Source organism: Teleopsis dalmanni, chromosome 2 (genome assembly GCF_002237135.1).
Source record: "Teleopsis dalmanni isolate 2A chromosome 2, ASM223713v2, whole genome shotgun sequence".
NCBI classification, from domain to species: domain Eukaryota; kingdom Metazoa; phylum Arthropoda; class Insecta; order Diptera; family Diopsidae; genus Teleopsis; species Teleopsis dalmanni.
This window is the reverse complement of record NC_051847.1, coordinates 199,710,928-199,721,647: the sequence shown is the minus strand read 5'-3', so window position 1 is coordinate 199,721,647 and position 10,720 is coordinate 199,710,928. Positions and strand designations below refer to the sequence as shown.

Below are 10,720 nucleotides of genomic sequence, written 5' to 3'. Positions count from 1 at the left end.
CTTGCCTATTTACTGTTGCTGTTAATAACACTTTTGTTTTTGTTTTTCTTTTGTTTTTGTTTTTCATTTGGTTTTTACATAGCACGCATGACAATATGTTTTTAATTTGCTGTGAAAATTTATTTCATTTGCATTTTCCACACTTCCATGAAAATATGCACATTGATATATATAAAAATCCATAAATAAGGAAATTGTTGAACTTTAATAATATTTTTATGATAAATTCAATTTAAAAAAAAAAATTAGTTAATAGTAATTTTAAACCTGCAGCCGACATTGAAAGTGTTAGGACGTTACTGCGCTGCAGCTGTTGTTTTTTGTGTTTTTTTTTTCGTTTTTGTTGTGTTTCTGCATTAGTCATTTCACCTTTCCGTACTGTACAGTAGTGAATTTTTTTGAGTTGCAGTAGCAATTTTTTTTCTTAAGAATTTATTTTAACATAGATTTTCCTTGTTTTTCTGCTTTGTACTCTAATTTTTATTTATGTTTCTCCTTTTTGTTTGAATTTTTTATTTTTTTTGGCAAACATTTAATTTTGGCGTGCGTCTGCCACAAGCAAAGTGTCTCAATTCAAAAGCGATTAACGCTTTTTGCCGTTCAACATTTTGTCACATTCGCGCTTTTTGTTGTTAATTTATTGTGTTTTGGTGTTAACGCAGCGTCAGGCACAACCGTTCTCGCCGTACTTATTCTGGCCGTACGTTTTGGGCGCGTGGCCAAAACGTTGACGTTCTTCCGTTTGTTTTAAATTAATATTAAATTTTATTTTATTTTATTTATTTTTTTTTTTCAAATTAGATGTGTTTTCTTGTATTCTTCAAACGTACTGTATAGCAAATTACATCATTTTTTAAATTAGTAAAATTGTGCCTCCTCAAAACGCGTCATTAACGCTTCTGCTTCGTACGATGCCATTGTGCTTAATTCCTATTCTACTTAATTCCTGAGGTGGACTCAGATAAATCGTTTTTATATATAAATTTGTCATATAATTTTTCATAAGAAAATTTAATTATTACAGTGAATATACGATAACGTCACTAAAATAATATAATTCAAATATTAATATTTTAATAATTATTTTTTATTATGTGTGGGAAGTGTACAGTGGCGGAGCTAGACTAATTCAGGACGTCGGCGATTCTGAATTACGAGGCCCCATTCATTACCGAGTTATAAAAGTAAATAATTACCATTGATTAATACGACGAAGGATGTATGAAAGTTTTATTGCTAATCAAATTAAAATAATTTAATTTTCCTACTGTATTATTTTACTGAATACTGAATTATTTTTAAAATTATATCATAATTTGCGCCAACTTTTATTTTCGCTTCAATTGATAGAACTGCCAACGCAGATAGTCTCTCTTGGCTCATCATACTTCTCAAGTAGGTCTTAATCAATTTTAACTTTAAGAAGTTTCTTTCGGTAAAAGCTATATTGACTGGAACTGTAAGCATGATTCTGGTTACTAATAAATATTTGGATATAATATACTGGACGAGTTATATCATTGACTGAGTTCGATTTTTCTCATACATTTTAATAGGCCGATGTATACCTAAAGCCTTACAATGATTGAAAAGGTCATCGTTTGATATAATTTTCATATGATTAATGTCGTAAATCGAACCAGATTGTTCAAAATATTCATTAAATGCTTTGAATCGACAGTTAGTAATTATTTGCGAGGCCCCTGTATGCCGGACGTCGCTGACACCCAGCACCGCCACTGGAAGTGTATAAACTAGACCACTCACTTTGGTTTTATAATTTAGAATTGTAGAACAATATATTATAAAATGGTTGCTATTGCTATCTTTATTAATTTTTTTTATAAAAAAATATAAAAAAATAAAAATCATGCAACAAATAATGCCTCTAAAAACAATTAAAAATAATAATATAATTAATTAATTCAATTATTCACAACTGGTTTATGATTTCGTTCTAATATAAACACTGCAAGTGAATTTTTTAATAAAACTTTCACAGCAAATTAACAAAACTTCAGAGGAACATGCGAGCACGGCTTTGAATTAGTTGACTCTGAGTTTCAAATTTGGTAGGGCACGAGTTCGATTTCTTGTTCTTTTAGTTTAAAAAAAGTATTTGCAAATAATTAAATACAAGAATTATTCCCAACATTACTGATAATGGGGATATTTTGCAAATTTTCTTCTTCTACTTCCATTTTAGTACGTTTATTTTTGTATCTTAATTTACAAGATAATTATTTAATAATTACTAATTATTTATATATATATATATGCGTACATATCCACAGAAAAACACACATATTAAGGGCCATGTAGTGTAGAGTGTCTCCAGAACGGCACATTACACTTCGGAAAGTGTAATAATTAGTTTATTATCAGTTTATAAAATAGGCTTTGCCATTTTTCCACCAAAACTTATTAAAGTTGTAATAATTTGCTTTAAAAAGGTGCAAATTTATTACTAAACAACACTGCTTTGCCTAAGTGCCGAGCAAAAATATCCCGGAATTTATGCCGAAATATGATCAGACATATTCTTTTTCTCTTACTCTCAATTTTATAATTTGCTTTGAAAACAACAAAAATTGTACTCCTGCAGTCTCCGAGACACTTTATATAAAATAGCCCTTATTCATAATAAGAACAAATCCAGACATTTAGGTATTACTAAGCAACACCTTTTTAACCCCACATGACTAAACACAGAAAGCCTCTTCACCGATTGATTGAGATTAGAGCAAGAAGTGCAACCAAGATCTACCAGTAGGTTAAGGTAGAATGTGTTGTTTTGTAATCTATGTTTGTAGTGATAGTAATTAGTTATAAATTTGTAGTTAATTTGTTGTTTGTAGTTTGTAGTTTGTAACCTTGTAGTCCTTGTAGTAGTTAGTTTGTAGATAGGCACTTTGTTTTTGCAAGCTGGCAAAGTCTGAATGGCTAAACAATACTCTAGCGTCTCAGGGAGTAGGTGGCGGTAAAGACCGTCCACTAAGTTCCAGCTTATCAGCCAGACTCGTAAGGGTAAGTGCGACAATCTCTCAGGCTGATGGGAAGCTCTTGATATGGTCATGTCTCTGCCAAGGGTGGACTGCTGATTGTCGGGCTGGGAAGAGAAAACTTCCCGGGTACGTATTTATAGTAATATTTGTTTTGATATGTGTAGCTTTCAAATTTGTACGATACCTATAAAAACCCCCAAATCTGAGGTAGACTGTTACGCCGAGGATGCTTGACTGGAGGGGTGCATCCAGTCTTTTAGTAATGAACTCAGGATACTGGGCACTCTCCTGTTTTAATTAATGCCTTCTCAAAGTATGGGGCTCTGCTTTGGGTGACTGTTCTTTCCCTTATATTAAACACTGTATATGGATAATAAACTAAATATACCAATTAATAATATAATTACAGAGTCAGAGGAAGAAGCTCTACTCCGTTCGCCAACGAAGGTTGGAGGAAATCTTGAAAAGAGGCTTGAAGCATCTCTCAAGATTCAGGATCTGGATGATCTGAACCCATCTGCTCAGAGACCAATGGTATCAAGCGGTGGGAACACCTCTCCGGTGATTGACACCCAGAGTCCTATGGACACAGGTGACCACGATGGCGGTGCGTCTAATGCTAATACCCAGAGCATGGTGAACTCAGGTGACGGCAACATAGAGACCAGGAAGAAAGCGGAATACTTCACCGGGGCTCAGAAAAGACGCATCAAGGCCATGATTAGGGATGGATTGGATTTGGAGACTGCGAAGCAGAAAGAGAGAGAGCGATACTCTCTCTACAAAGCTTCCTTGGCAGCAGAAGGAGAAAGTGACAGACCCAGTACCAGCAAAAGGTGCAGATCTAATAACACATCTCCCGAAGAAACACAACGCCCGCAGCCCAAAAAGCCAAAAGCCACTCAACAAACATCTAGCTCTACCGGAAACCAGCTAAAACCGACTCCATCTTACAGGGATGTAGCCAATGCTTGCAAAGTGGCTATCGCCCATGAGAAATATCCGGAGGTGAATCTCACTGGTGACCAAATGGAGTTGATAAAATCGAAGCTCCTGGAAGAAATTGACAAACTTCCCAAGCACAATAGTGTCTACGGCTTCATCACCAGTGTTAACAGAGACGGATGGCTCTCATTAACATGCTGCAATGGTGAAACGAGGAACTGGCTGACCACTTGTGTCCCAAAACTCAAACCATTCCCGGATGCTATTCTCAAAGTGTTTCAGGGCGAAGAGATGCCCAAAACCTATGTGTGCATCACATTTATTCCCCCCTCTGCTGTGCTACCACCAGAAATTCTGATGTCCCGATTGGAAAAACAAAATGGTGGCATTTGCACATCATCGTGGAGAATTCTCAGGACTGAGAAAGATAAGAATGGTGGGGAAACCGTTACGATCTCAGTGGACGAAAAATCCAAAAATTGGATAGTCGGTCAGGCAGGAAAGCTGTATCTGAACTTCACACAAATTCACGTACGTGTGAAGGGAGAGCCAACTGGACCCAAGAAACTGACGACAAAAAGGCCATTTACGACAGAGAAACCCAGTGACGTCAAGCAACAGGTGCCTCCATCCAAAAGGCCGCTTTCAGGTGATAGACCCAGTACCTCAAAAGCACAGGCAGATAAGCCAAGTGAGACGGTTAAGGTCACACGGGACAGCACCCGAACTGAAGTCGGACCCAGCACCTCAAAACAGCAGGGTGGCACACCGGTATCTAGCATAAAGGACCAGAAGCAAGGGCCAAAGAAACCAGCTTCAAGATCCCCTCGACAGGAAGCACCCACTCATGGGACAAAATTGCCCAAGTGGATGCGGAACGGTAAAGGACGATACCAATAAAATGATGAGGTGCCTGCAGGTTAATCTTCAACACGCCAAAGCTGCTACGGCGGTGTTGACACAGCGACTTCTATCTGAAAAGATTGACCTAGCCTTTATCCAGGAGCCATATGTATATGAGAACCAGATAAAAGGAATAAAAGGTAAGCTACTGTACGATCATGCCAGCCATGGTCGACCTCGTGCTTGTATTGTGGTAAGAGATGACATTAATACTTTCATTATTCCACAGCACACCAACAAGGACCAGGTAGCAGCTATAATTTCTGTGGACACCCCAGTAAGTAACACAGAGCTCATTGTCTGCTCATCTTACCTACCTGGAAACTCCCAAGACCTAGACTTCCTATCACTGAAAGGACTAGTAGACTACAGTGTTAAAAGCAAGAGGCAACTCATCGTTGGAAGTGACACTAATGCACACCACACGATCTGGGGCAGCACCGACATCAATAAAAGAGGTGAGTGTCTATTTGAATTTATAACTGGTAACAACCTAAATATGTTGAATACGGGCAATAAGCCCACTTTTATAAACAGAATCAGGGAAGAGGTATTAGACATCACCCTAGCAACACAATTTATAAAACATTTTATCAAAAACTGGAATGTTTCAGCAGAAACATCCATATCTGATCATCGTCAGATAAGATTTGAAATTGATCTAAATATGAAAATAAGGGAACCGTATAGGGTGCCAAGGGCCACAGAATGGGATCTTTATACTGACGAACTCAAGGCCAATCTAGGCAGTAATAAACATACGATAAAAAACATTCATGATTTAGAAATAGCTGATGCTGCCTTAAACACAACTATTATAAATGCCTACCATGAGGCCTGTCCGGTGAAAAATAAGACCGGCAACAGAAGTGCACCATGGTGGAATAAAAAGTTAGCCAAGCTAAAAGTCGAATCCCGAAGACTCTTCAACAAGGCAAAAACCAACGGTGAATGGGACAATTATAAAAATGCCCTCACCGCCTACAATAAAGAAATTAGAAGGGCAAAAAGAGAATCATGGAGAGGCTTTTGCTCAGAGATTCAAAACTGAAGCAATAGCGCAAAAATCCAAAGGGTCATCTCGAAAAGCCACACTAATCCCATTCCAATCCCAAAACGACCTGATGGTCTTTATACCAATGACTGCAAAGAGTCACTTATACTTCTAACAGAAGTACACTTTCCGGGATCTACAATTTACGACCAATCAATCTCCCAGCTTAGTTCCCTGGTGACCAAAAGGCCCAGAAACAATGACAGGAAGACTGCTCGTAAAATCTTCACTGAAGATAAAATTAAATGGGCGATCAACTCATTTTCTCCTTTCAAAGCCCCTGGAGCAGACGGAATATTTCCAGCACTCCTACAAAAGGGACTAACTCACCTTATGCCCTACCTCATTAATATCTTTAGAGCTGGGCTGGCGATGGGAATCATTCCCACTAATTGGAAGGAAGCAATTGTCAAATACATACCTAAAGGAGGAGGTAAACCTAGCGAACTTCCTAAATCCCATAGGCCTATAAGTTTGACTACATTTCTTTTAAAAACTATGGAGAAGATAGTGGAAAGGCATATAAGGGAAGAGTATTTATCTATAAATCCACTCCACGGCAACCAGTACGCCTACCAACAAACTAAATCCACCACACATGCATTACTCAGTCTTACTAATAAAATACAGGAGTCTGTAGATTGCAAAGAATTTGCGGTGGGATGCTTTCTTGATATTGAGGGAGCGTTTGACAATACTGATCACTCACATATCGTAAGATGCCTCCATGACAGAGGAGTAGATGATACGACACGCACATGGATAAGCAATGTACTAAGAAATAGAATAAATCCATTCTCGGCAATGCCGAAATAAAAGCACATACTCTAAGACGATGCCCACAAGGGGGTGTATTATCCCCACTCCTGTGGTCAATTGCAGTGGACGAGCTCTTGCATGGACTCAGTGTCAAACATTTCGAGGCACAAGGCTATGCTGACGATATAGTCATACTTGTCAGGGGTAAATATGAAGACATGATCCCATATTGACTTCAGCAAGCCCTGAACATCGTAAGTAGATGGTGCAATGAAGTAGGATTAAATGTAAATCCTAAGAAAACAAGTCTGGTAGTCTTCACAAGGAAAAGGAAAAGAGTACTTTCCAATTACCCATTCCTGAATGGAGAAAAGCTATCAGCCGTTACCCAAGTAAAATACCTGGGAATGATTCTGGATGAGAAGTTGACGTGCAATGCTCATGTAGACAATGTTATACGAAGAGCCAGAGAGGCATTATGGACCAGCAGAAACCTCATTGGTAAGCACTGGGGCTTTAATCCAAAACTCAGCCTTTGGATGTACACATCTATTGCCAGACCAATTGTAACTTATGGATCAGCTATCTGGTACAAAAAAGCACAACAGAAGACTGTTATAGATAAACTTCGTAAGCTGCAGATATTAGCCTGCATAATGACAAGTGGAGCGATGAGAACTACCCCGACAGCAGCCCTAGAGTTTGCATTGGAGCTCCCCCCACTTCACCTACTAGTCAAAAAGGAAGCAATGATTTTTATGGCCAAGCTACAGTTGACTAACAATCAATCAACAAGACTACTCGATAACTCCCTGTTAGGTAGGGAAATGCAAAGAGAGGAAGGACTAAATATCACCATATCTGACATTTGCTTACCTAAATTCAACTTTCACCAAAAGTTTCTAATACTAATACCAGACAGAAATGAATGGGAACGGAACATACCTCCATTCGCTGGAGACTACCATCTGTGGTACACGAATGGCTCCAAAACGATGGAAGGAGTGGGGGCGGGAGTATATGAAGTAAGACCTAAAGAGGAAATATTTGCGAGTATGAGTAAAGAAAACTCAGTTTTTCAGGCTGAAGTACACGCAATTCAATTATGTCTCAGGGTATATAAAGGTAAACCCGTCACAGGAAAAAACATATATATCTTTTCTGACAGTAAATCGACACTCCTGGCACTACGCTCACCTCGAGTAACCTCAAAAATAGTCTGGGAATGCCTTCTACTTCTCAAAGACCTTGCTGAAAGGAACAGAGTCCACTTAATATGGATTCCAGGGCACAGCGGTTTTGAGGGAAACGAAAAAGCAGATGAACTAGCGAGAAAAGGGGCGGCCTCATACTATATTGGGCCACAACCATTCTGCGGTCCTTCGTGGAGCTTTTTCAAACTTAAAACTAATGAATGGCTGGAAAGAGCAGCTCAGAAAGATTGGGATAATACAATTACCTGCAATCAAGCAAAAGAATCCATGCCGTTTTGATCAAAAGCCAGAACTAGGGAGCTACTTATGCTGAACAGAAGTAGCATCCGACTTGTCACAGGTTTTCTAACTGGACACTGCGGAGTTAAAAAACATTTATTGAATCTAGGTATTACTGGAGACGATAGCTGTAGACTTTGTTACGAAGAAGAGGAAACAGCAGAACACATATTGTGTCACTCTGATAGTCTCGCAAGACTCAGACTTCGCTACTTATCCATTACCTATCCGCTTATAACGGAATTAGGCAACATCTCTCCAAAGGACATACTAGCATTCTTAACTGCTACTCGTCTATGGAACTGAAGTGGGTATGTCACAATAATCCTCGAGGATGCAGTGATGCGGTAATTACTTCCCAACCCTTCTTTTGAAAAAAAAAAAATATACATGTTGTTTTTTAGTGTATTAACATTTTACTTCTACACAGGCCTACATAACAAAACATTTATTAAACATGTTTACAGATGTTAATATGCTCTTGATGTTATAATTTTCCGGTCTCCATAGTTAATTTTCAAGTCAACAATGTGAGCCTTTATTATTTTATTGTCCCGATGGCCTTCAGGCTAATTATTACTGGTGAAATGAATGTTTGCACTTGATAAGGACCTTCAAATTTTGGAGCTGATTTTGCGAAAAAATCCGTCGCTGCTTTGAACAGTGGATGTTGTTAACTGTTACGATATAAAATCAATTATCGTAACGAGATGGCATCACTAAGGTGATCAGCTGTTTTGGAGCATGAGAAGAAAAGGAGAGATAGAAAAAGCGCGTGCACATGTAATAATTAATTGATAATTGTATAAATGATTTTGTGAATAAATAAAATAGAATTATATAAACACAGAAATATAACAGTGGCGACGAGGAAAACTTTTAAAGTGTAAAAATATAGCAAGATGGCAGAGCAACTTGCTGATATTCTGAAACAAATTCAGAATCAAAATCATCAAGACAATCTTGCAATGCAGAATCTTATCGCAAAATTGTTTAAAGAAGGAAAATCAGAAGAGCATTCATCGTCAACATCCAAGCCAACAGAACCAGAATTCATAATTGAAGCACTTGCATCAAACATCACAGAATTTTGTCACGATCCAGAAAATAACATTACATTTGACACTTGGTACATGCGGTACGAAGATCTGTTTCTAATCGATGCTGCAAAATTGGATGATGCCGCAAAAACACGATTGCTTTTACGTAAATTGAACACCATTGTTCATAATAAGTACACCAATTATATTCTACCAAATCATAGTCGTGATTTTACTTTTAAAGACACAGTAGAAAAACTTAAGAAACTTTTTGGAAATCAGATTTCATTATTTAATACTAGATTCAATTGCTTACAGATAACAAAGCAGCCCACACAAGATTTCGTTACATATGCGAGCATGGTTAATAAGCAATGTGAATTATTCAAACTGAATGATTTAACTACAGATCAATTTAAGTGTCTAATATTCATTATGGGGTTAAAGTCACCATCAGAATTTGAATTACGCACAAAAATGTTAAATAAATTGGAAAATGAAAGCACGAAAGTCACGTTGGAGACCTTATCAACAGAATGCCAAAAGATACTAAATTTAAAAGTCGATACAATGCTCATAGAAAGCAATGCACAGGTAAATCGTTTACGTGTCAATAACCATAAAACTGAAAAACAAATCAAAAATAATGGCAGGTCAAAAGAATCTTCAAGTTTACCGAAAACACCTTGTTGGTTTTGTGGTGAATTTCATTACTCGCGGCACTGTCCATTCAAAAATCACAAATGCGACAGATGCAAACTTGTCGGGCATAAAGAAGGATATTGCAAATACCGAAAAACTCAAAATGAAAATCAAAAATACCATAAAATTGATAAGGGCCGTCAATTCAATTCCAAAAGCATCTTTACTACAAACAAAGTCAATATGATTAATCGCAAATACATATTAGTCAAAATTAATGGCACACCATTAAATTTGCAACTTGACACAGCATCAGATATAACAATAATTTCTGAAGACAATTTCAAAAAAATCAAAGCCGATAATGTTAGCGAATCAGAACATACAGCACGCAGTAATCACAACGAAACCAAACGTTCAGCCAGTATTTAGGCCAAAGCGTCCAGTTGCATATGCGGTACAACAACTAGTTGAAGATGAACTCAAAAGACTCCAAGAATTAAAGGTTATTTCACCAGTAAACTTCTCCGCATGGGCAGCACCTATAGTTGTTGTGAAAAAAACAAACGGAAACGTACGCATATGTGCTAATTTCTCAACTGGTGTAAACAACTGCCTCGAATCACATCAATACCCATTACCATTACCAGAAGATATATTCTCAAAATTGGCAAATTCAAAAATATTTAGCCATATAGATTTATCGGATGCATTCTTACAAATCGAGGTTGATGAAGCATCGAAACATCTACTAACAATAAATACACACATCGGGCTATTCCAGTACAACAGAATGGTTTTTGGAATAAAAACATTTCCAGCAATTTTTCAACAAATGTTAGCAGGACTAAATTGCACTGCATCATATATTGATGACAT

At 37.5% G+C, this 10,720-nt stretch overlaps 1 protein-coding gene across 1 annotated transcript; it reads left to right on the top strand.

Moving 5' to 3' along the window:
* Positions 1-9,061: 9,061 nt before the first annotated feature.
* On the top strand, positions 9,062-10,273 carry LOC119676541 (uncharacterized protein K02A2.6-like). The gene has a single exon (XM_038087781.1). It carries the CDS (start codon positions 9,062-9,064, stop codon positions 10,271-10,273), a length of 1,212 nt encoding a protein of 403 aa, XP_037943709.1.
* The last annotated feature ends 447 nt before the right edge of the window (positions 10,274-10,720 follow it).

Coding starts and splice junctions, on each gene's coding strand:
- LOC119676541 (XM_038087781.1), top strand. CDS start 9,062: ATGGCAGAGCAACTTGCTGATATTCTGAAACAAATTCAGAATCAAAAT.